The sequence below is a fragment of the Ailuropoda melanoleuca genome, chromosome 8 (assembly GCF_002007445.2).
Source record: "Ailuropoda melanoleuca isolate Jingjing chromosome 8, ASM200744v2, whole genome shotgun sequence".
Taxonomy (NCBI): Eukaryota; Metazoa; Chordata; class Mammalia; order Carnivora; family Ursidae; genus Ailuropoda; species Ailuropoda melanoleuca.
The window spans coordinates 93648993-93676037 of record NC_048225.1 but is presented as its reverse complement, the minus strand read 5'-3'; the positions used below and the strand labels follow the sequence as shown (position 1 = coordinate 93676037).

General features: G+C 47.2%; 1 protein-coding gene across 5 annotated transcripts in view; it reads right to left on the bottom strand.

Annotated features, from left to right (window-relative positions):
* The window catches only part of KCNH1 (potassium voltage-gated channel subfamily H member 1), a 353228-nt gene that overhangs the window by 83153 nt on the left and 243030 nt on the right, over positions 1 to 27045 (bottom strand). For all 5 annotated transcript variants that reach the window (XM_034666902.1, XM_019797426.2, XM_034666905.1 and 2 more), the window contains exons 8-9: positions 25366 to 25565; positions 19783 to 20035 (exon numbers count right to left, since the gene is read on the bottom strand). In XM_034666902.1, the coding sequence (XP_034522793.1) occupies positions 19783 to 20035; positions 25366 to 25565 (453 nt within the window). The remainder of the gene's footprint in view (positions 1 to 19782; positions 20036 to 25365; positions 25566 to 27045) is intronic.

The window sequence follows — 27045 nt, the reverse complement described above, 5'->3', positions numbered from 1 at the left end:
TACTCTGTCCACAGCCCTAGAGTTTATGTCTGTCTGGTGCCTCGTTCCTCACCCTCCCCCACTACCTCCTTCCATGTTCCTCACCCTTACCAAGGACCCTCCTGGGAGTGTAAAAACATGGGTCCCCTACACATAGCATCTCCAAGCCTCCATACCTGGCATTCCTCAAGAGTGTATGGAATAAGCCAACAGAACACCAATCCCACATAACCATATTCTGGGTCAAACATCTATCAGTCTCCTCTAAATATCTGCTTTTCACATCAAGGGATATTCTCCTTATGCTTCCCTGAGTCCAACGTTTTAACATATGTCTAATGCAAAGCCTAATTCATTCCTGGCACAGCCTCCAGTTATAAATAGCTTGAAATGTTGTTTATCGTGCCTCTAAATTTCCAGCACAGACAAACACAAATTTGAATCCACAGGGAGCCGGAGAGGAGTGTGCAAGGGGCAGCAAACAATGCTACGAGGGGAGAAAGTAACCCTCATAGCCCTCCGGAGAGCTGTCGGTGCATGCGTCCAGACCAGCCACGCTGCAGGAACCCAGGTACCCTTAAGTTCGTATGATTAACAGGGCAGGTGTTTTCCTCATTCAGGCCAAGGAGACGATCAGACTTCCAAGCACCTGGACAGAGCTTGATCTTTTCTCAAACACCAAAGAATCCGTTCTAAGGATACAAGGTATTCCATGGGCAGAGCCTTCTCCAAACACCTCCAGTGTCAGTGACAAACCAATGGTACCGAACACATTACTCCACAGTTTCCTGTGTGTTTATGAGGTAACGTACAGCTCTGATTTATGAAGAGAGTTTTACTACTCAGTATGAAGGTGCACGCATGGGGGAGCTTTTAGGGAAGAATGCCTTTAACACTGCGCTAGTTAAATTCCCTTCCCAGGTGTTTTTCAATCATCCGCGCTATGAGCGGGTTACTTTAGGGCTGGGGCCACTGGATGGGAATGCTTCTCTCTGTGGGATGCTACCACATTCAATGTGGGCTCCCTGGTACTGAGTTCTAACCAACAAGGCTGGCCATTCATTCATACATAGCAAGCATTCTATAACTTCCATACAGTTCACTGCAGTGCCTCCCATGCCTTTCATCTTTATGTACTCTTACTCTTCTAGGGAAAGCTCTTCTGACACACAGAATGGTAGATGGTCAAGAGGTATCAAGAGACATAGCCAAATTTCCTTCCCCTTGAATCTGGACTCTGCCTTAGTCCCTTCTCTGGAGTGTGGCAGAAACGATGTTCTGAGATTTCTGAGGCCAGATCATAAAAAACCTTGTAGCTTCTGCTTGGGTCTCTTGGAACACTTATTGTTAGGAAGCTCCTTCTTAGAATCCACCTACCACGCTTTGAGAAAAACAAGCCACACCAGGGATTGCATCTTAGTGCTCTGGTGGGCTGTCTGGCTGAGCTCTCAGCTGACAGCCAGCCCTCTGCCAGTCATGCAAATGAGCCACCCTGGCCAGCCAGCCAGCCCCGTCAAGACTTCAGATGCCTGCAGCCCTGGCCCACACTGGCATGCAGCCACGTGTGGAAAGCCCAAGTCAGAACCAACCAACGGAGCTAAACACCCCCACGGAATGGTGAGAAACAGTCATCAATTTCTTACACCATTAAATTTAGGGGAGGTTTATTATGCAGAAATAGATAACCAGAACACACAGAATCCTGGAACTCTGGGCTGAAAAGCCCATGAGCAATTACTTAGGAAGTTACCCTATTCCAGCAGAACATCACAAATGATCCCAGCTCTGAGCTGGGATCCCAATTCCCGCCCGGGAAGAACGGGACAAGAAAGAACGAGGTTTTCTCACAGGAGCAGATTTTCTTGAGTGTCCTGAGTATCAGTGAAAACATATAGAATTGACAAACCTTGCAGCCTCCTGTTGGGATGAAGTGTAGTAAAACTAAGCTAGAGCCACTGAAAGTGCAAGCCCATGGGTAATCTTGCCTGATTCTCATTAAGATTATAGCTGATCCTTGAACAACATGGGTTTGAGCTGCACAGGTCCACATACATGTGGATTTCTTTGGATAAATACAGTATACCACTGTAAATGCATTTTCTCTTCCTTATGATGTTCTTAATAACATTTTCTTTTCTCTGGCATATTTGTTGTAAGAATATAGTCTATAACACACATAACATACAAAACACATGTTAAGTTATTGTTTATGTTATCAGCAAGGCTTCTCATCAACAGTAGGCTGTTAGTAGTTAAGTTTTGGGGAATCAAAAGTTATACGTGGATTTTTAACTGCACAGAGGAACAGCGCCCCTCACCCCACATTCTTCAAGGGTCAAATGTCCTGCATTTAAACAAAACCTAATGAATGAGCATTATACTTCTCAAACAAATTGGGAGTAGTTTTTCCAACTAGAAAAGAACCCAGGAAGTAAAATAATAATTCCTCACATGTACTTAACATACGATTTACCTGTAGAAATTCAGCCTATTGCATAAAATAAAGGACAACCATATTATAGTTAAACACACCATGAAATTAATAAGTGCGTCTTTAGAAATGACAACACGCCCACTGGAAAAAGTTTTCCAACAGAAGGTTTTGACAGAAACAATAAATAGAGAGTAGTTCCTACTACACAAAGTATTTCACAGTAAGATAATCATGATTAATCTATAGAGTCCAGGAAGTCTCAGTGTTGTTATAACTTGGATTTGATTTTCAACTCAAATTGAAAACCATACGATCTTTCTTCCTGTCAAGGCAGCATTTTGGGTATAAATGATCTGTTAGTGAGATTTAAGAGTGTGGTGTCGGAGGGCCTGTTAGATTCAAAACCAACCCAAGCCTCTTCTGGCAAATGAGAAATGTATTTATGACATAGAACTTGGGGAAACTGTCAAAGGGGAGGACACAGAGCATTTGGCAGGCGGCTTGTAAGTTACACACAGCTCTGGGAATAATGGCTTCCCAGGTCAGGGTTACGAATCAGAGGCCAGGACAAGCCCTACACCCACATTCATCCCTTGTTCCCTAGCATGAAATGATCATTCACTGAAGAACAACAGTTACCCCAATGCACTTGGCAATCAAACTACTGGAGGCAATCAGCTTATTGATTTATTTATTATACTGAGGCACTGGGTGCAGAATGTTAAAACCTAACATTCCAGGTTTCTAAAATACATTCTAAGTGGATGTTCTGAGTTGGGGAAGAGAAAACAGAACGAAAAGGGGAAGTAAGGAACGGCAGTCTAATTAAAACTCCGAGCAAACATCCCTGTGATAATTAATCCTTCTCCCCCCGTCCACCCCCACTTCAACGTGGCTGTCTTTACCGCACCTCCGCTGTCGCAGTGGACATAAACAACCCCACGGGGTACAGCCGTGGGACTGCAGAACATTCATAAGACGTAGGTGGGAGCTGCGACACGGCGTTGAGGTGGCACAAGGAGAGGGAGGGCAGCTCTCTGCAAGGAGCACGGGAAAAAACCAAGACCCTGTAGATAATTCAATTTAAGCACAGGCAGAAGCTGGAATACCGACATGAGGAGGCTTGAAGGGACATGGAAAGTGGGAATGAGGGCCTAGGAGGGGTGATCGGGGCAAGTTCTAGAGGTGCTGGAACTGGGTCCCCGGGAGGATCAAACAGCCTACCCGAATGTTAAAAAGTCACAGGGAAGCAATTCTGCTCTGAAACTGACAATTGGAAACCTTCAGAAAAGTCCCTCTTTATTCAAAGACAGGCTCTGGGTGAGTTTGGCAGGCCAGAAGGGTCAGAACAAAACTGAACTCTCCAGCTGCTTCTCTTCACTATTCCCTACTGTGTGCTCTTAGAAGGACCGCGCACAGTGGTACCCTGTATTGGCAAAACATAAATCTGCAGTATAAGTTACTATTCACTTCTAAAGTCACCAACCATTTCCAGACCCAAACCAATCAGAAAGAACTCATTCAGTCAGTCGTGCAACTTTAGGCAGGCACTTTTCTACGGGCTGAGGTATAGCAGGGGAACGACAGACATGATGTAGTGAGAGACAGAGACCCAGGGGGCTATAACATATCAGGAGTGAGTGCCTCATGCTAACAGGATAGGACACCAAGCAGGAGGAGTGTCCATTCAAGCTCAAGGGCTGAGGGAAGGCTTTCAGGGAGCTACGACGTCTCAGCTGAGACCTGAGGGACGAGTTCCAATTAACCAGCATAAAGACATAGCACAGAGATGAGTCCAGGGAGAGGAAACGGCAGACGCAAAGGCCCTGAGGCATGGCATAGGGCTCTTCAGCAGGAGGAAAGCCAGAAGCCTCTGGACTATCCCATGTTTTGGATTATCTGTTCCTCCGCTCACTTGTAGAGGCGAGTGTTGCCAGTATATACTGTGTACCTTTGAGGAAAGTACCTGGTCTCCTCATTCAGCTGCAAACTCACCTAAGTGCCTTCCATACTCTATACACTGAGCAGCAACACCAACTTGCCGAGTCACTGTTTAAAGCCCTGGATTCAAATGCTGTTGGGGGCCGCACTGGGGATGCTGAGAGACGTGCCAGGACACAGGCTGCCGTGAGGGCCAGGCCTCTCAGCCTACCCTACTGTCTAGATTCCTCCTCTCTGGGGCATCCGGAGGTCCTCTGCCCTCAAGCCCTTTCAAGACCAGAGGGCCCTTGTCACTCATTTCATCAGGATGGTGAAATGTGACCACAGAGACCCTAATATCACTGAGAGAGGCTCGGAGGGTCGGCCATTCTGCCCCTAGCCCTAGGAATAATTCTGCTTATGAGACAGAGAACAGGAGCTGGACAAATATTTCCAGGCGAGTTCTGAGAAGACTGTGTGCACACCCACTGAACTGTGCAGTTCAGGGGCATGAAGATGCCGACAAGGGCAGTTCTCAGACCTCCTGGATTCATCACATAAGCCAGGCATGTCGCATCTGGGTCCCCTCCTTGGTCCTCTGAGACGTGTCTAAGACACAAAGAGAATTTGCCAAGTCTCGGCCCCCTCCCCGGTACCGCCCCCGGCACGTTTTCCAAGCATTTTATCATCCTCCCTCAACACAAGCCTCAGGGCCACACAGGTCGGACTGCCCTGCTGGGAGCCTGGGGGGGGGGCCCTACCCCTCTTTCGCTCACTCTCTGCCCTCCAGCCACGCTGTGGCTCTTACAGTCCCTCCAGGTCTGGTGCCCTGCTTCCCTCAGGGCCTTCCGAGCACCACCGCAGACATCCACCCTGCTCCCTGGTCTAGATGACTCCTGCTCAGGCTTCCAAACACGCTCCAACCTCCTCTCTGAGCGCTTGACCAGAGCAGCTCCCCATCACGTGTGTGCTCTGTCCTCTGGAAACACGCCATCCCTGGAAGCTCTATATCCCAGCCATGGCTCTGGGGCACAGCAGGCACTCAAAGGATATTGGGAACAGAGATAAACCAAGGGCAATGGGCATCTTACTAAACCCCTCCCAGCGTCCATTTACCCAGCTAAAAATGGTGGATAATAAGACCCACCTCATAGGGCCATGGTATGGTTTACATGAACTTAATGTGAACAAAGCACTTAGCCCTGGGCTTAGAACACAGTAGGTCCTCAGTAAATCGCAGACACAGTAAAAGAAGAATTCTGCTAACGGCCCTGTGAAGCAAATTCCACAGGCATCATCAGGTCCATTTTAAAGAGAGTAAAGTGAGCTCTGGAGAAATTAAATGATTGCCCAATTACCTTGGTCAGGCACCATGCTAGGTGATGGGAAAAAGGATAAATCAGAGACGGCATTGACCTTAAGCTACAGCCCAGGAATCCACGTGTTCTCTCCTCTTCTGGTAATGGAGCCTATGACTTGCAGCTGGGCACAAAGATGACCAGAATAAAGATGGCATTGCACCTAGCCATGGCCATCTCTCCAAGGTCTGGCTAAGGCAAGGGTTGCAGAAGGGATGTGTGCAATTTCTAGTGTCCTTGCTCTGCCCTTCCCCTCTCTTCCCCTCCCCCTGGCTGGAATAAGGATGTGAGCTCTCTTGGACCAGGAGGCCAGGGTGACAACCTAGTTAGGAAGAAGCAAGAGGCAAGAAGCAAGAGGGCACCTAACACCATGAAGTGGACATATCAGCCCTTTTATATCTGGACTCCTACATGAGAGAAAAACACGTTTCTCTCTTGTCTAAGCTCCTATTACTTTGGGTTTCTGTTGGAGTAGCTAAACCCACATCCTAGCCAATTCTGGAGTCCATGGTCCGGTGGGGCAGTACGATGGGTTTGGCTCTGTGCGGAAGGTATCTACATGCCTGCTTCCCACCCTCCCCCCCCCCCCCCCCCCCCCGCCACTCCCTNCTTTCAGAGCAAAAGCTCCAAGGATGTCAGCGAAAGAACTTGGTAATACCCACCCACTTCCCAGACCAGCCCTGACTGAGGGCTGCGGTGGGGGGGGGGGTGGACACGATCTGCTGAGGGCTCCCTGTGTTCCAGGCCAGACACAGGCCAGGGACACTACCGCAGGCACCCACCGTGTACCTTACCCCAAGGATGGTGAAGTCCTGGCTTTCCAGCTTAATCTGGAATCCTTAACCCTCCCACGTGCATCTATGGCTGCTTCCCTTAGGTCGTCTGAGACTACGGGGAAGAGTAGATGAGCAAGGTTTGGACACCTTGTAAATTTTGCTTTCTTTTAGCTGTCCTGAAGCTACAAAGCCCACCCCACCCCCCTTTTTTTGCTCTTACTGAAAAAATAAAGGCTGCTGGCAGTCTGTGACCTCTGCTTTATCTGCTGCAGTTTATAGAAGGGAGAAGGTCCATCCAATACAGGCAGACAGAGAGGAGACCTCATCAATGTGCTTCCTGTCCAAGCTTTGAAAATACACTATGAGGAATAAAGCCTTAGCTTTACGGGCCAGGGCTTATCTGATTATGCTGTGGTGCTGGGTGCTGAGCCAACACATCTTACTGGATTTCTTCTGCCAGCAAAGAAAGCGGGGCCTGGAGATGTTCAGGAGGCCTGGGCTTCTAGCAGAGGCAGCATGTCACCCCACTTCTCAGAGGGGCAGCTCCTTCCAGATAGGTTTGGTCGTATTTCAGGTTTTGTAGGAAAGCTCAGAGATGGTCAAATATTTGCCTTCTTTCAAAGTTAATACAAAGGAGAACGATTTGTATGCTCTTCAGCAAACCATCTCTGTATTAGACATGGGACACTGGCGTGGGTCTGCCACCTACCTGCTCAATCAAACCCACACAGGAACTGTAATGTCACGTGCCAGCTCTGATGGGAACTGCCCCTGACTCCCTCCTGGACAGCTGTTACACCGGGCGCTACATCTCACCATGTCTTGGCACACAATTCAATGCAGTTCACCAGTTTGGCTCCACCTCTCACGGACCAGGCAGCGTTCCCACGGTGAAGAGGGATACAATACAGAAAAGATATTGTCTCTATGTTCAAGGGGCTCACACAGTGAGGAGACAAACCCCTATATGTGTAACATGGGAGTACAAAACAAATAAAAACATAATATCAAGATACGTCGGAGGTTGTCTTGGGCAGGACTATAGGGATTTCACAGAGAAAACCGAGAATGGATCTGGCCTTCTACGGTGAGGCAAGAGAATTGAGACACGTGGAAGAGATGGGTAATTCTTCCGAACAGCCAGAGGGAAAGGATGTTAGCTGGTCTGCGCTGTTTTCCTTTCTTTCATGGCTCAATTTCCTGATCATGCTATTGATAGCATCTCTACACTCTTACGGTATAGGGGAGGTTTACCCCCACTTGCCCATGTTCCCTGCTTAAAGGCAGCCCCAGTTGCATAACACTCTTGGCCCCTCGGCGGCCCTCGGCCGAGTGAGGAGTTTGAAAGGAGAATCTTCATATGTGCAGGCCAGCCCGCTGCTCTGTTCAGGGTCTGCCTGCCTGAGGGCAGTGTGTCCTCTCCGGCCCTCTACGTGTAAGATCTGCCTGGCAGCCCCTCACAGGGGTAGGTGCTGGGCAGCACCATCAGGGCAGGCCTAATTCTGGGGCTCCATACGGGGAGGCCTTCTTGGACGCAGATACAAAGCAGATTCTTCAATATTAGCTTAATCAGAAAAAAAAAAGTGATATTTTGACAGGTACCTCTCTTACTTATTTATCTCTTGGTTCAGAACTCTGGAAGATCTTTGCTATTTATCAAGCACCCTGGAACTAATGGCCACCTCTCCCCATTTCTCAGGCTACTCTAATCTGGCTTCTACCCCCCAGAGCCCACTAACACTACTCTCACCATAGTCAGTAATAGCTCTGTTCCTAATCAATCTGAAAGATGTATTTTAGTCCTCAACTTATTCTAGCTCTTTGATTCTAATATATACTTAAGTTGTCGAGTGGTTTGGTTTTTTTTTTTTTATCTCTGAAATCAGATTACAATCAGCCATCTATCACCATTTAACTGGCAGCATAATGTCTTAGCGGGCCATTAAATATAGGCATGTCTAATAATCCATAGCGTCTCCTAGTCAGTGAAATTTGGTTCTGTATCAGTTGAAAACATTCCTTTCCTCTCTCCCTGTCTTCTGTGGTAGCCCACTCTTCTCTGTTGGCGGTCCATCTCCAGCCCCTCCACCTGGCCCCTATAAACGGGCATTCCTCGGGGCTCTGCTCTAGACCTTACTGCTTCTTGCCCTCCCTTCCCTCTTTGGGTTTTTCTCAGCCCCTCAGCTTCAGTTGCCACCTGGATCCCGATGGTGCCCATGTTTATGCCTCCAGCCTAGGTCTCTCTTCTGAGTCTAGAATCTCACACTGGCCACTTTCATTTAGCTCAAACCCACAAATCCCAAAATGGAACTGATTCCAGGTCAGCCTATCCACTGGCCAGCGTCCCCTGTCCCGGTGAAAGTTGTCTGAGTCATTCCAGGCTCCACCATTTTGCTCATCTCCATACCTAACAAAAGACCAAGCTCTGATCATTTTATCCATCACGCATCTCATAAATTTGTCTACTTTTCTCCGTTTCTACTGACGTTAAGTCAGTTCAAGCCATGCTGATCTCTCAACATCGTCCTCGCTGGTCTTCCTGCCTGCTACCCATTCTCTTCACAGCATCCAGGATGACCTTTCTTTCTTTCTTTCTTTCTTTTTTTAAGATTTTATTTATTTATTTGACACACAGAGAGAGACAGCCAGCGAGAGAGGGAACACAAGCAGGGGGAGCGGGAGAGGAAGAAACAGGCTCCCAGCGGAGGAGCCTGATGTGGGGCTCGATCCCAGGTCCCCGGGATCACGCCCTGAGCCGAAGGCAGACGTTTAATGACTGAGCCACCCAGGCGCCCCAAGGATGATCTTTCTAAACACAAATATCACTCTTCTGCTTTATGCTCTTTGAAGATGCTGGGGGGGCGGAATTGGGTGGCTCAGTTGGTTAAGTGTCCGACTCCAGATTTATGCTCAGGTCGTGGTCTCAGGGTCGTGAGATCAAGCTCTGAGTTGGGCTTTGTGCTCAGTGGGGAGTCTGCTTGAGATGCTCTCTCTCCCCCTCTGCACGCATGCACTCTCTTTCTCTAAAGTAAATAAATCTTAAAAAAAAAAAATGAAGTGGTTGAAAATGTTGTCCCCTCTCCCTGGAACACTTTCTCTTTAATCCTCTGTTCCAAACCCCACCACCACTGCTGCATCCAGTGGAATTCAGTTCATCATGCAAATAATCAGCTCAGATACCAACTTTGCCTGGAAGCCTTCCTTGATTTCTCTCGGCCGGGCTGGATTAGATACCTGTCTTATAAGCTTCCTCAGCATCCTGTTCTTACTCCTATTACTCTTGGCATACTATATTGTAAAACTGTGTATTTGCTTATCTGTCTCCCTGATGAGACTGTTAGCTCTATCCTAGGTGTGTCTGTCTGATTCGCCATTGTATCTTCAATCCCCAGACTACACCTGGCAAATTTATGGCATGAATAAATCAACACATCAATGAAAAGATGGGTCTGAGTGGAACACTGTAGAATGCGCCAGGATATGAAAGACTTAGAATGTCTCAGGATGGAGGCTTTGAGGAGAGGATTGGTCTCCAGCCCGAAGGCAAGAACCATGTGTCCTCAGGTAGCTTGGCCCAAGAAGGAATTTGTTGACCTGTTCAGAAACAGTCCTGCAATTCACTCTGATCCAGCCAAATGCTAAGCTGAAAATTTATAGATGAATTTAAAAATTAAATGTAAAGATAACGAATGTTAGAAATTACCCTATCATACAAATATTCTCCTTAAAGGAATTAAAATTTCACCCAAATGTGGGTCACCAGCCGTCCTGTGGAGCCTACACGGCATCTCTGTGTGAATGGGGGCTCACTCGGGAATGGTTACGTTAAAGCAATGGCTTGGAAACATCAAGACACTCTCCTTCTCTTCGCAACTGCAATTAGAGAAAATTAAATTAGCCTAGTGTATCTCTGCTAAGTAAACAGATCACAAATCTCTCACTGAAGGCAGGTGGTAATTTCCAAGATCACTACAGATAAGAATTGCAAGTTGACTTGATTTTTTTTCCATTTCTGTTTATAAAAGACTCCATACTGAGAAATAGAAAATATTGGCTCTGCCGGCCACCACCGAGAAAACTCTGATGACCAATTTGGAACGCTTTCCATCTTTCCTCGGCTCTCATGTGCCTTCTGAAGCAGTTGTGGTAATAGCACATAGAGCTATATGCTCTGCTGTTTTTCACCATTTAACATTATATTTAAAACATTTTGCATGCGGATAAAACTTTTTATATCGTCATCCTAACAGCTGCCTTGATTTACCATAATTTTTTATTTAACCATTCCCCTCTGTCTGGGCACTAAGGTTCTAAGAATTTCTTTTAGAAAGATCTATTGACTCTGCTGACTACAACGTGTCTTCAGTGTCTTCAGAGACTGCAAACCAATTTTTTTAATTGCTTAAATAGAAAAAGAATTAGGAAGCAGAACTTGCCCCCCCCCCCGACCCTGCCTCAATCAAGTGCCACGTGCATTACCTGACACAAATGTTTTGCATTTCTGCAGTTCTAGATTATTCATAGGCTAGCTCCTCCCTGGGAGTGTGGATTTAATATAATTGCTTCGGTTGATGGAGCAGCTATATGAATGTTAATGCTTGGTTGGAGTGTTTAGAGAGACACTTAAACATAGCCTCCTCCCCTTGGGTTGAGCATGAGCAAGCGACATTATTACGTGGTGCCTGGCGGTCACACTCTCCCCGGGCCATGTGGGGCAGGGCACTCCAGAAGACGGTCGCGCAAGCATCTCGAGAAGGAGCTCTGTGAAGGGTTTATCTCCTCCGTCTCTACAATAATGAGGGTTTTACATGCAGTTGTTGCTCTTTTTAAAATCCTATTCGATAGCCGCTCTGTCGTCACCGCCCAGCCATCCCATCCTCTCTTGAGGGAGGCTTGGGTGGTACCCACTAAGTAAATGTCAGCTTTTTTTTTTCTGACTGGCCTGGTAAATAACAAAAGAAATGCTGTTGAGACTTCTTTCTGAAAAAAAATGTTATTCTTTCAAATGGTATCCTAAGAACCGAAAGAACATCAGGAACAATGCTGACTTTCTCAAGATGCACTTTTAATTAAAATTTTTTTTCCTAATTTTGAAAGGAGCAATGCTCTTTTAAAGAAGACTTGAAAGATAAATATATATACATGAAAAAGGAAAAAAAAATCTCCTGTAGCCCCACAGACTAAAGACATCAACTACGACATGTGGGTAGAGATGTTTGTGGGTTTTTATCTACAAATGTGTTCCCCCATATAATTGAGATCATATTGCATTTAAAAATTATATTTTACTGAGTGCGTGGATGGCTCAGTGGTTAAGCGTCTGCCTTTGGCCCGGGCGTGATCCCAGCCCCATATTGGCCTCCCTCCTCCGCTGGGAGCCTGCGTCTTCCTCTCCCACTCCCCCTGCTTTTGTTCCCTCTCTCACTGGCTGTCTCTCTGTCAAATAAATAAATAAATAAATAAATCTTTTAAAAAAATTTATATTTTACTTACTTTACTTATCATAAGAGTTTCTATCCCATTTAAAATTCTTCAGGAGCATTTTGTATGGCTACACTCCCATTTCTTTTAAAATGCTCTGAAATACTTGGTCATTTCGGAAAATAAATGTGACCCCCTGTGTTCTCTCTGCACCTGTCTTATTTGTTGGTTTCTTTTTCCTATTTCCTATTCCTTCCTCTGAATTCTAAATCTCTATCTTGAGCCCTGGCTTCTTTTCCCAGTTCCAGACTTACCTTTTGGAGGACTCCTCTCAGATACCCCACTGGTCTTTAAATGCAACAAGTCAAAGCCAAGTTCCTCACCTTTCCGTCTCACTGTGTCTTCCTCCTGACTTAGCCTTGTCTGTTCCAGTGCCTCCATCTCCCCCCACCCACTGGAATGTCAGAATCACCTCCCTCAACTCCCTCTGTTTACTCCCCACATCCTATTCTATATATACAATCTTTCAGACTCGCCTTCCAGAATGTCTCATCAACATGTCCCTCCCATCGAACGTTGCCGGATTTAGCAAATAAAAATACAAGACACCCTGTTAAATCTGAATTTTAGATAAATGGATAATTTTTTAAGCATAGGTATATCCCATTCCATGTTTGAGAAATATTCAAGCCAAAAATTACTCATTAATATGAAACCCAAGTTTAACTGGCTGTGCTGTATTTGATCTGGCAATCCTACTTCTGTCTCAGTTTCTACTGCCCATACCTCACCATCGCTCATCTCTACTGTACGCCAGAGCCACCCACTGCCCTCCCTTCCCGCTCTGTGTCTACTTCATTAATCTTTACAAATCAGAGCTCTAATGGTGTCATATTTTACCCATCACCTTCAGGGATTCCCCACTGCCAACTCCTCATGCTGACATTTAGAAATGTTCACAGACGAGCTCTGACCTGCCTCTCTGGCCCCGTGCCCCACTCCTGCCCCTTGGGGATCTCAGCTCTACCTCAAGCGCTGGGGTTACACAACATGCTCTCCCTCCCCAGGCCTCAGCTCACACTATTCTTTCCATCTAGAATGCCCCCCTTCATATGTCAATCCTGACTCACCTACACAGAGCCACCATCCTAGGCTAGACACTCCTCCCCAGGTGTTCATTCTATCATTTCGGCAGGTCAAAAATAGGTGAAAATTGGCAGCTTCATATGCTTTAGGCTAATGTAATAAAAGATGCCCTAGCATGACCCTTATACTTTCTACATCATCATCTCACCCCATTCTACCAAAAACATCAAGGAGTAGCTGCCTAAAGCAATGTTTCTCAAGGTATAGTCCTCTAACCACATGCTGGGGAACCACCCAGGGGAGGGGAGGGCTTGTTGACAATGCAGATTCCCAGACTCCATCCTTGAGCCGGGGAGGGACCTGGGAATCTGCATTGTGAACAAGTGTTCCAGCTGAGTCTTACGTTCACTGAAGTTGAGAACCACTGGCCACATGGAAAGTCTTCTCTTTTTTTTTTTTTTAAAGATTTTATTCATTTATTGGACAGAGATAGAGACAGCCAGCGAGAGAGGGAACACAAGCAGGGGGAGTGGGAGAGGAAGAAGCAGGCTCATAGCGGAGGAGCCCGATGTGGGGCTCGATCCCATAATGCCGGGATCACGCCCTGAGCCGAAGGCAGACGCTTAACCTCTGTGCCACCCAGGCGCCCCGGAAAGTCTTCTCATTCTACTCTACTCACATGGGTCACTGAATACACCTACACAGAGTCCCACCTCTTACTCATTCTATGGACTTATGCCGCTCTTACCACTTCAACAGTCAGCCTACCAAACACTCCTACTGGTCCTTCCAAGTCCAGTCACCTCCTGCCCCCTCCATGAGTATGTCCTTGTTCATGCCAAGAAGTCTAGCAAAAGAAGTACCTGTGCCACTTATCGTCCCTAATCATACATTTGTCTCCCCAAATGGAATAGAACATTCATCCAGGGGCGCCTGGGTGGCTCAGTCATTAAGCGTCTGCCTTTGGCTCAGGGCGTGATCCCGGCGTTCTGGGATCGAGCCCCACATCAGGCTCCTCCGCTGGGAGCCTGTTTCTTCCTCTCCCACTCCCCCTGCTTGTGTTCCCTCTCTTGCTGGCTGTCTCTCTCTCTGTCAAATAAGTAAATAAAATCTTAAAAAAAAAAATTCATCCAAGACAAGGATTTTCTCTACACTACCCACCCTTGCAGAGACTAACACCCTGTTACACTGGGATAGTTGCTAAGTAAATAAATGCCACATTAATATCCAACCAAGGTCAATGGACACAAAGAAACTAAGTAAAGATAAGAGTGTCTTCCAAATTAGGAAACCATGAGAAGGGGATGTTCACTAAAAAAAAAGAGAAAGATTTCATCAGTAAACCGGTACTTACAACTTTACATGTACATGCAAGGAGAAGCTACACGTAAATCCTAGTTCAATAGTGATAGAACCACAAGTAGTAAATTAATCCAGGGTGTGTGATGAGCCAGGGACTGCTTGTCAATCTTTCCCACGGCTGCTTCCTTTCGTTGGCAGGCTCTGGCCCATCCACAAGTCAAGAAGAGTTTCCACTAGTTGAGAGCCATGCTTAGATCTGTTCCAAAAAGACACTGCAAACTCAGTAGAATAAACCCTTCATCTTTCATCCTCTTCTGGCCCTACTGCCTGTCCACGAGCTGCCAGAAACTATTCCCTCCCCTAAACCCCACAGCCTGGAGCTTCTCCCTCCCCTAATATCTCTGGGCTCCAGATCGTTCCCACCACTCCCTTCCACCACCATATGCTGGCTCTCATCATTTCTCGTCCAAGACTCCTAGCTAGCCTCCACGCCTCTGTATTTGTGGCACCCAAATCTTCATGTCACTCATGTTTGAAACTCTCCCTGAGCTCCTCATCCCTGCAAGATAAAGTCTAGATCCTTATTCTGGACCACGGGGGCCCTTCCCAGCCCAGTCTCTCCCTGCCTTTTAGCTCAATTCAACTCCAATTCAATTCAATTCAATTCCGCAAACCACCCCTGGTGCCTTCCATATGCTGGGCCAAGCTGGAGATAGGAAATCAAAGGATCTCAGCTCACAGGAGGGACAGATGAGTAAACATACAACTGACACCGTGTGATGGGCTTAGGAGAAGCACAGGAGACCAGGAGAGTACGTCAGTTAGTGGGAGCACTCCTGCAGGGAGTTCATGCAGAGCCAGGGCTATGGTCAAGTCTCCAGCTCCGGGCCCAGGGCTCTTTCCACCCCTCAATGCAGTCTGGCCAAAAAGACTCTGGCTTGCCCAAGGGAATGAGAAAAACACAACACAACAAAGCAAAAATAAAGGACGCAACATGATCCACAGTTAACATACAAATTAACTACTAAAATGCAAAACCATACAAGTTACTACAGGGACACTAAATCACAAGGAAACAAGATTATCTAAATACTGCATGTGTGAGATGGAAACACAGGGAAACAGACCACAATCAAACAGAGCCCTGAGGAAAGTTCGTTACTCCTCTACTTTGGTCAAGTGTCACAGAACTCAGATAACAACTTACTTGCAGGTGTGGTTTTATCTCCTCCACTTGGGTGGGGGCAAAATGGGCACCGATGCCTTTTTATTCTGATAGCTATGAAAAACTAGAAGAAAATTCCTTTAAAAATATAATGAATAAAATTCACATGCTAAAGCCTTGAATTTACTTCAAAGAACCGAGAAACTAAATTTGAGAAGACACAAGTGATTTCTAAGAGAATTCCTAAAGGAGATTGGGAAGGTGTCCTCTCCATCGTAAGGTGGAGAACATCAGAGGAAAAGGAGATCGTAAGAGATGATCCAGGTGTAGTGTCTGCCGTCAGGCGACAGCAAGGCTTTCAGTCCAAGAGAGGTATCGTTGATGCTGGTGGAGCCGCATTTTTATTTTTATTTTTTATTTTATTTTTTTAAAGATTTCATTTATTTATTTGACAGAGAGAGAGATAGCCAGCGAGAGAGGGAACACAAGCAGGGGGAGTGGGAGAGGAAGAAGCAGGCTCATAGCAGAGGAGCCTGATGTGGGGCTAGATCCCCTAACGCCGGGATCACGCCCTGAGCCGAAGGCAGACGCTTAACCGCTGTGCCACCCAGGCACCCCGGAACCGCGTTTTTAAACTGCAGGCTTCGCGTCAGTCAAGAAAGCAATTTAGTGAGTCATGACGTCAATGTCTATTTAAACGAAAGAGAATGGAATATAATAGAAATGAGGTTGCATCGCATGTGGCAAGAGTAAGCACTGAGCTTCACATGTAACTGTGTGCCCACGTGTTTAGTCGTTCACGAGACAATCTACCGCTTCCTATGGTGAGTTGAGTCGAGAAGGTTTCACAAACACTCTCCTAGGAAACTTTTTTAGAAAGTGTTCTATTTTTAACACTAATTAAACACACTCAGCTATGAATATAGACTCTTTTTCTCATTCTTGTGCTAAAATTAAACAGAATATTAGAACTGGGAGGAAGAAACAAATTAGCAGAATGTAAATGAGCGAACTGATAACAAGACATTAGAGACAACCGAATGAGACAGATGATTTTTTTATTCTAAAGCCTCCTGTTTTGTGATAACTAAAGATTCCCTGGCTATTTTTTTTCCTCGTTGGAGCACTTGAAATAGGACCTGCTCAAACATTACTTGTCCAGTGACCTTCTAGAAGGGGTAACAATTCATCAACCAGTGTGACTGTTGCTTTTTCATAATGTCAGTCTCCTGCTCTTGTAGAAGCTCCTGGAAGCAGGGCCTAATATGTGGTCCACTGATCACCCCAATTCTATGACAGCACCTGGTGAGTAGCAGGTGTTCAATAAATTCTGGTTGGATTGAACTGAAATGCATCAAAAGGCAATAGAGATCTAGTTTTAACAAGCATTTGTCACCTGAACCCCCTTTGCACGAACAACTGATTTCAGGAAATTGAGCGAACGATAATTCTATTTAGGAAGAAGCAGTAACAACAAAACTCTGAACTTAAATTTCCAGGGAGCAAATAGCTGGGAATCTTATGTGTCTTGGCCCAGAGGTCAAGTTAGGTCAAAGGACTAGTTTCACGTCCTTTTATAGAATAAGAACCTCTTGAAATGGTACAGGCTCCTTGGGATGTCGAGCTTGGACCTACTTTTTGGACCTAATCTGGCTCCTGGGGACATAATGAAGATGCTTTTTCTAGTCGGGACAGCTTGAGGGCAACAACCACCCTGAATCGGAAGCTGCTGAGCTATCCCAGAGGCCCTGCCCGCATCGCTAACTGCAGCAGGCAGAATGTGTGCAGGGGGCTGCAGGCAGAGGGTTGCATTTGGAGAGCCAGTCAGGTGACCAGGTAAATCAACAGTGGATCAAGCCCTGGTCAGCTTCCCTACAAGAAGCCCAGGCTGAGGAGAGATGAGACCCCACTGGGAAGCAGTCCTTTGCCTTCCTCAAGCCCTCTGCAGCTCTGTCCTTTCTCCAGGCTTCACTGTCCAACCCAACTCCCAACATGCAGCTGTGCGAGGTGGGTCACTAAGAACGCCCAGTGTATGCATATGTGGGCCGGTCACCAGCATAGAGTCCTTGGAAAGGCATTTGGTGAGTTATCAATAAGGGGGATGGGCTAGGATGCCTGGGTGGCTCAGTCAGTTAAGCATCTGCTTTCAGCTCATGTCATGATCCCAGGGTCCAGGGATGGAGTTCCGCATCGGGCTCCCTGCTCAGCGGGGAGTCTGCTTCTCCCTCTGCCTGCTGCTCCCCCTGCTTGTGCTCTCTCTCTCTGACAAATAAATAAATAAATAAAATCTTTTTTTTAAAAAAAGGGTGGGGATGGGTGAAAGATGCCCTTAACCAAAGGATCAATTCAAATTCAATTCCAATTCCAACTCATAGAAGAGCTCACTAGTCACTGGTTACTTCTTAGCCCGGTGGATATCCCCATAGCGATTACCAATGGAAATTCCCCTTTATCAAGGACACTGATGAGTAATAAAGGAAGGGATAAATGGCCTTTCCGCTGCCATCCTAAAGCAATGGCTGTCCCCTTCATGCGTGCTGTTCCTATATACAGTCCAATCTCAGATCTCTGTGGAGGAGGACGGCAGACCCTGTCTGCAGTGTTCAATGGAGAACAGGAATTCACACCCTTATTTTAGCAAAAAACAGCTTCAGCCTCCACCCCGCAGCCAGTCTCTATCCCAGGCTCCCTCTGACCATCTGCCAGCTCATGCTGAAGGAATGTAAATCATCCTTGGGTTAACCTGAGCAGAATGTAATCAAGAGGGCAAGCTGGCTTGGGGCCAGGGGAGCAAGAGAAAGGCCACGGGGCATCCACTCCAAAGTCAAGCAGGAACAAAGTTTGGACTTCATATATATAAATACTATGTATGCTTAGCTACTTAATTTGAATCTCACTTCTAACTTCCATATAACTTAACCTCTCCCTACCTCAGTTTCTTAAGAAATCATACATAAAGGATAAAATATGTCCACAATGTCTAGCAATGCCTGGCAATTTCATGGGCCAGAAAACTACATAAGCTATCATTAGGATTGTAGTATTGCAAAACGGATCAGGGTAGAGGTTTTGGACTCAGAGGGACTCCAGGATCCTGGCTCCATGGACCTCATCCATTGTGAGGCCTTGGGAAAGTTCCCGAACCTCTCTGAGCTTTCACGGTCTCATCTGCAAAACGGGGAAAATAAAATCACTCCATAGAGTTACTGTAAAGCTTAAATGAGAATATGTATGTAAAATGCCTGGCACTGACTAGATGACCATGATGGCTTGTCCTTTCAGAGAGGTAGACAGGGCCCCAGCAAAAAGCTGTTCTGTAGCAACCTCAAGCAATCAGATGAATCTCTCAAGGCTGCTGATGCTTAAAATGACAAAATACCAACATGTCCCCCCATGACCCTGCTCCCCCCCATATCCCCTAGTTCAGTGTGTGGCACACCAGCTTCCTTGTTATCAAAGTGAGAAATCCTGCAGCCCTCATCGACTCTTCTCTCTCCCCACCCCCCGCCCCCCAGCCCCAGCAAATTGACCATCTGTTGACCCGACTTCTTAAGTGCGTCAACTCCATTTCCTTCCCTCCATCTGCCCATCACAGTGTCAGTGTGGGGCATCATGCATCTGCCCCTGGACAACATGTCCCCACCTCCTCTCCCTGCCCCAGCCATCCCCTGCAGTCACTCCCCAAGCAGCAACTATAGTCATCTTTCTAAAGTTCAAATCTGACTGAGCCTCGCTCCTGCTTTACACCCTCCACTGGCCCCAGAAACAAAGGCCAAGTCCCTTAACACGGCTCCCCGAACCTGCCGTGATCTGCCCAACATGCAGCTCCCACCCAACTCATCTCTCCCCGTGGACCTTCTTGCTTTGCTGCTCCGGCCGTGCCAAGGGGACGCACTGCAGTTCTACAAATGCATCGTGCTCCCTCTCTGCGGGGATTTCACACGTGCTTTCCCCTCTGCTGAGAACACTCCCTTGTCCCTTCACTCCTCCAGTCTGTAGATTTCAGCTTGAGTATCGCTTCTTCCAGACACTTGAATACTGAGTTAGATACTTCTTCCACTGTATGCAAGTGTCTGCTTATTTGCTCCTCTCTCCCAGTAGCCTGGGAGCCCCTTGAGGACAAAATTCATTTTTGTCACTGAAATACCCCCAAGTGCCTAAGACAGTGACTGGCACAACACAGGCACTCAAATATTTGTGTGTTGGATGGAGGCAAGCGTTTGGCCTTGCCCTGAGAAGCACTCTCTCCCTGGCTGAAGGCTGCAGGGGCACGGAGCTACCCAGTGGCTCAGCCAACCCTGGGCCCTGGAGGGGTATGTCCAGCAAAGGTAACACACCTACCTAGGATAGCCACCACCTCATCATCCTGGATAACCTCCAGGGAGCCGGAGACCACAAAGCAGAGGCTGTCAACACTCTCTCCTGCGTGGTAGATGAGGTCCCCTGGGGCGCAGTGCACTGTCTGAAACTCCATGGCCAGTGCCCGCAGGCAGCCGTCGCTGGCCAAGCGGAAAGCTGGGTGCTCCTTGAACACCTTGCGGTTCAGGTGCACGCAGATGTCGGCTCTCATGTCCTTGGGGCAGATCTGCAGAACCTGGCCGGGCAGAGGAAGAAACAGCGTCAGGGTCCTCACTGTGCTCTCCAGCCCGTGGCCCCTCACGGCCCCAGGGGTGGATGTCACCCCCACTGGGCTAGACTGCACACTTCAAGGCATGGGTGGAAGGGACAGTCACACTGACTGTCCCCGTGGAGATGACCCTCTTGTGGGACAGACAAGCAGCAAGCACAGAAATCTGCTGTAAACGCTCAGAAGGGCCAGAGAGTCCGGGCTAGGAGTACATGAGACTCTTTCGATTAACAGCCAGCGAAAGCTTGTCTGAGGAGGTGCTATGTAAGCTGACACCTGCAAAACGTGTCAGAGGACATTTCAGCAGCAAGGCCATGGCTGGGAGGGGACCTGAGCAAGAGCCAATGTGAAAGAGGGGCAAGGGGTAGGAGATGAAGCTTCAGAAGAACGCCAAGTATGCATGCACATAGAGACCTTAGGTTACGGATAGCCTCTGATTTTATTCTGAGTGTGATGGGGACACACTGAAGGTCATGAGCAGGGGAGTGACAAGACCAGGCTATCTTTTAAGAGGATCACCAGAGCTGGAGAGCAGGGTTCAGGGGCCCTGGCAGCAGGGTGACAAGGAGGGAGCCAAGGAATTGAGTTAGGTCACTGTTGCAGGTGGCCCGGTGAGAAGGGAGGGCACCCGAGCTGGGCTGCTGGTGGGGGAGCAGTGAGGAGAGGTTAGATTCAGAATGTGTTTTGAAGGTGGAGCTCACACTGCTGATGGTCTGAATATATGTGTGGTTTAAAGAGAGAGATGAAGTAACATTTAGTGAGCACTTAACTCTGGGCCAGGCATTGCTAAGGGCTTTAAAGTCATTCATTCATTCCATACTTATTTACTGAGCACTTATTATACACCAGTAATCATTCTCGGCTCTGAAGATGTAGCCGTAAACGATACAGACAAAAATCCTAGCCCTTGTGTAACTTACCATCTCGTGGGAGGAGACAAATCATAAGCAAAATAAGTGAATTTGGCAATGATTTTACATGATTGTGATGTGCATGTAATAGCTAATTTAATCCTCACATAACCCTCTGATGTAGGTGCTAGTATTGTACCAGCTTACAGATAAGGAAACCGAGGCTCGGGGAAGATAAATAACTTCCCCAAAGTTGCACAGCCAGAAAATGGCACAGCTGGGCTCTCAAACTAGGTAGCCTGAGTCCAGAGCCTAGTTTAGATACTAACCATTTCCTACATTACATGGCTGCCCAAAACAAAGGCACTTGTTATTCCACTCTTAGCATCTAGAAACTCAGAGCAAAGTGAGAGCTGCAAGAGGTCATGTGGATCTTATCTTTCGAGGAAGGAAAATTTCTTAGCCTTTGCTAAGGGGGAGAAATAGTTCCCTGGACTAAATTTTTACAAGAAACCACTGCGTGGGGGGCGCCTGGGTGGCTCAGTCGTTAAGCGTCTGCCTTCGGCTCAGGGCGTGATCCCAGCGTTCCGGGATCGAGCCCCACGTCAGGCTCCTCTGCTGGGAGCCTGCTTCTTCCTCTCCCACTCCCCCTGCTTGTGTTCCCTCTCTCGCTGCTTCTCTCTCTGTCAAATAAATAAATAAAATCTTTAAAAAAAAAAAAAAAGAAAGAAACCACTGTGTGGGCCTTCACATAGCAAGCATTAAGTAACACAGTAGGACACCTTCGAGTGGACTTTTCCAGAAAAATTAGGAGTGTTCTTAAAATAATCCTTTCTCCCATCCTAGCCTAGCAAGCAAAGCTGGGAGGATAAAATCAAACATATTCAACGAAGATCTTTCCTTGGGGTGCTGGTTACTCCTGAACCCTTGCTTCTCTGCCTTCACGCAGTCCATTTGCCTCTGTGCCTGGAGTTCATCTTGGAATCTGGAAGTTTCTCAGCCTCCCTCAAAACTCTGTGCAAGCCTCACCTTCCCAGGGACAGTGCAGGACCTGAGAAGGGGCTCCATACACACTGGTCCCCATGCTCTGTGTGCCTCTTCCTGCTCCTTCTGGGGTGGCAGGATGCTGAGGAAGTAAGCAGGATCTCTGCGAGAGGGGACGGAGCACTGACGGAGGCACAGGAAAATTCAGACTGCCAAGGCTTAGACTGAGAACTTGCTAAGTATTTCCCTCCTTCTGGCTCGTTGAAAAACGAGACTCCTGTAGAAATGCAGATTTAATGTGGATCCACTTCTCCCCAAGCAGAACACCAGGGAGTGGAGAACACTCGCACGTCATGTCAAAACTGTGCCCAGCAGTTCAAAACAAACATTTGTTCTCCAGGTAAGTTCACCTTTCAATATTTGGTTTCCCCTGGGCTGGGCTTTGCTGGCAGACGCTGCTAGTGAACGAGGCCTTGGCGTGGAGACGAAGTTTTATCCATGGGCCCTGTTCCCGGATCCACTGGAAAGCACATGTGAGGAGAGGTAACCCAGGGGTCTAGCAACCCGGACTGCCATGGCCATCAGGGATCTCCATCATTCTCCTGTTGGCTCCACACTGGGCAGGTTAGGGGTTCCTGAATCCTTCTCTCTGAGCTGAATGCTTCTCAGCAGCAGACCCCTTTCTGGGCACCTTCCCTTCTGTTTGGTCCTGAGGAGAGACCATCCCTGCTGGTTCTTGAGGGCCTCAAAGGTCACAGGGAAATGTCCCAATGGAGGCTCATGAAACCCCCCCAGGCAGGACTGGACAGACACATGGTTGAGAGAATAGACTTTAAGATCAGGCAGACCTGGATTCAATCCCGACTTTAATGTTTACTATTCCTGTGAACTTGAAAGCCATGCTTAGCTTCTTTTCCCAAGTCTTTAGTTTTGAATGTGAGTCTAGAATTCTTCTAAGGATTCCATGAGCTGGTGTGTGGAAAGTGCTGGTGCAACGCCTGGCACACACAAGTGCTTGTGCATGTGAGCTTTCACTTTTGATGTCATTAGCACAGCGGAGCAGTGGGTCAGGCTGAGGGAGGCTCCGAAGTCCAGAAGGTCATAGATGAAGGGGCCTTAGAGGTTGGCCTTAGTACAAAAAGGCATCTAGTGTCCATGTGTTACAGACATGGAAACTGAGGCTCAGAGGGAGAGGTAACATGCTCATGGTCACCAGCTAATTGCTGGTCAAGATAGAAGAGCCCAGCACTGGCACCTTCCCCCCCCACACACACACATAGCCCCTAGGCTCCTATGGTCATCTCTGACCATTCTGACCCAGGATGGAGGGTAGGGGACCAGGGAGAGGCATGGGACCACGGAACTGGACCCCTCCCCAGCAGCTGCCTGCCCCAAGCCCCTGCCAGGAAGGGCAGCCATCCAGGCCAGGCTGGGCCCTGCAGTGAGTTTTGCCACAGTATTCCCTCTTCCACCTAGGCCAGACCTGGGACAAATCCCAAAACCTCCCAGGAAAGTGAGGCAGCAGGGAGGGGCAGGGTGGGCAAACGCTGACGTTGCTGTCTCGCATGGGCAGCCGCCCAGCCCAGCCCTGCAGTGGGGTGGGGAAGGGCTTCTTTCCAGACAACCAGATTTACAAAGCCACCCTGGCCCCTGGGAAAAGGAGCCCCAGGGCTGAGAGATCAAAGTTCTTTTCTGCTCCATCAACTGCCAGACACCCACAGAACCTACGTGCCTCGCTGAATGAAGCAAAAGCAGAGACACAGTTCGGGCAGGTGGTTGGCAAAGCCACGGACTCAGACCCACCCAACTGATGCCCTGCCCAGGTGAGAAATGAAGGAAACTCCATCTGGCCTCATCTTCTCAATCCTTCTTCCCTCCGGTATATGTTTTAAATAAAAAAAAAAAAAAAGTAAGAGTAGGAAAAGCACACATTTCCAAGTCAGACAAAACCAGACTCAAATCCTGACTTTGCCATTCTTAACTTTATGACCAGAGGCAGCTAACAAAACTCACCGGGCCTCTGTGCCCTGTCTCTTGGGTGGAAAGAACAGCGGCTCCCTCCCAGAGCTGCTTTGCGCATCACTGGAGCGTGAATGTGGGGCCAGCACATGGAGAGCGCAGTAAATATCTGTTCTTAGTGTGCGTTCAAGGCATGGTAGCCGGTGCGACAGTGGTGAGCTTATTATGTTACTGTTGTGATTATGGCCGATCTTCAACAAAACTGAATTATTGTTCCTTTGAAGTGGGAATCAATTACACTGAGTTTAAGTTTTCTTTTTAAGCTGTCAACTCTCAACTAACTATTCTAATAGAGGAAGAGTACGTGCAAGGACAGCTGATCCAAAGTCAGCTGACTTTGGCTTTGAATGTGTTCTATTTCTGCAACAGCGTTATCTTTCTGTTTTTCTTATTCTGACAATGAAAGGAATCAGAATCCCCCAAGTACTTAGAGATTGGCAGTAAAAGGAGAAGTGTGGTGGAAAACAGAGAAGCAGAGAAAAATGGACCCAGGATTACATGTTTGCTTATAGAAAATATACACAGGAGATAATTGAGAAGTGAATAGAAAATCCACTGTATCATTTCTCTTTTCTTCCCAGCCACCCTATATTGAAATGCATCTAGAACAATGCAACTTTTTCACTTTATTGAAATGCATCTAGAATAATGCAACTCTTAGAGAACAATAGGGATTCATGGCTATTTCCATTGTACAGATGGGAAAACTGATACCTTAACCTTAGAGAGATATCTAACTGATATTTTCCTCAAGTCAATGATAACTAAGGCACAAGCCCTTGATCAGTATTCACCAGACTCGTCTGATGAACAGGATCACTGGGCCACTCGTTAAAAATGTAGATTTTTTCCTCACACCTCCCCCTTCTCTAAATCCTGATTCCATATATCTGGGAGAGAGGCTGGGAATCTGTGTTTAAGGACCACGAATCGTGGGAATCTTATCAGAGCTGAGACTACAGTGAGGCAATGGCCTTGGGCTAAAAATTCAGGAAGCAAGATAAATTATAGTTTAATACAATATTTTTAAAAACCAAAATTCATGCAAAAAAAATCTCCAATGTACAAAATATTGAAAATTTAAATAAAGACAGAATCAGTGGCAGTGCTGTGCCATCTCAGAGCCTGAGGCCAAAGGGAAATCACCACACGAGTTTGGGAAATTCTGCCCCGGACAGTTAAACTTCCAGTGCCTCTCTTTTCCAGGAGACACACACTGTCTTTCCAGTTTCTTAAATAATGGCTCTTAATCTTAATTGCTGGTCCTTGAGCAGAGCTGATCTGGAAGCCACCAAAACCTCTGGAGGTAGGACATGGGAACCCCAAAGTACCCAAATGAATTCTGATGCACAGTCAGGTTTGAGGACCCCCTGCCCCAGGAGCACCTCAGTTCTCCCAGGGAAAGCCAACAGAGGGCTCACCTGAGCTTATCGCCCTCCTTACCTTCTCGGTGTCGATGCCTCTGGACATGGACCAGGTGGACACGATGTAATCCATGACTCGCTCACTCAAGCCCTTTGGCACCTGGTAGAGTTTCAGGAAATCCCGAACGCTGTTGAGCATCTCATGGTACCGGTTGGTGTTGGCATACATCTGTTGGAAAATGGTGGTCACGTTCCCGAAGATGGTGGCATACAGAAGGGCTGAGGCAGGAGAAGAAGAAGAGACAACACATGAGTGGTCCCTCAATCAGGGCCCAAGAATGCCCAACTTGCCCAGAGCAGGCCAGTGGCCAGAGCTGCCCTCTCCAGGACAGACTGTCCTGACTTCTTCAGAAGAACCTCACCCAGCAGCCTCTGGGAGTGGACTCAGTTAAAGAGGCCTGACAGCAGGCCACTAGGACAAACAGGGGGTTGGCAGGGCTAAGGCGGACCGGAGCTGGCACGACTGGGGCCGGAGCTAAGAGGCAGAGGGGGGGTGGCGCAGGAGCAGTGAGACTACTTTATACTTCTTGCCACAAAAAAGTTTGAGCCATGCCTGAGGCCACCAGCCAAATGTGTTATTCTGTACCAGCCCAATTCCTAACCTATCAGCAAGTAATCTTTCTCAAGCCCTGCTAACGTGCCAAGTCCCACGCTACCTGCAGAGGACAGGATGGTGTACGAGACACTCAGTCCTGGCTCTCACACAGCAAACAACGTAGTGGAGGGACAGACCTTGAATACATCATCACAAGTAACTGAACAATGGTGAGTCTGCCAAGAGCAACAAAGGATGTTATTTATAACTTTGCTTCACACTTATTGTTAAGGTACATGTGAATACAACAATACACTCCACTGTGATGTGGCTCATGGGGAGAAAAGCATGACTGTAATATGGCAAAAATGAAATCAGGTCACCTCTGAGATATAACGAGTACGTACTATGTGCTCCTACCACTCCCCCTACATCAGCGTCAGGAAGGAGGACCCTTATGTTATCATAAACCCCACCTTCTACCTCTAACCCCCACTTGTCCTTGAAGGCTGAGCTCAAGTGCCACCACTTCCAGAAAGTCTCCCCATGAAGCTGACCATGACTTCCCAGGCTCGAAATGGTATATAAACCATTTTGCAACCACATGCATCTTTCTTTGCCTGTGCCTGTATGAACTGCTTGAAGGCTGGACCCATCTTTTCCTTGCCATTGTATCCCCAGGAGGTAAGACTATACCAGTACCCAATAAATATTTGTTAAATTGTTATTATTATTATTTGTGAAATTCACTCACACGTTTTTGTTTTTTTTAGTTGAGTGATTGTTGACATATAATAAGCTGCACCCTTCATGTATACAACCTGATAAGCTTTGAAATATGTATACACCCACAAAACCATCACACAGACAAGTCAGTGAACACTTCCATCACTTTCGAAAAAGTTTTGTCATGTCCCTTATACCCCGTCCTGTTCCAAGCGATTGCTAATATTTTCTGTCACCACAGGTGAGCTTGCATTTTCAAGAATGTTCTATAAATGTAATCGTACAGTATGCACTCTTTTAAACATTTTATTTATATATAATAAACACACCATGAAATATGTCCATTTAAAGTGTATAGTTCAGTGGCTTTTATTATATTTACAGAGTTGTGCGACCATCACTATGTCTAAGTTTAGAATATTTCCATCCCCCTCCCAA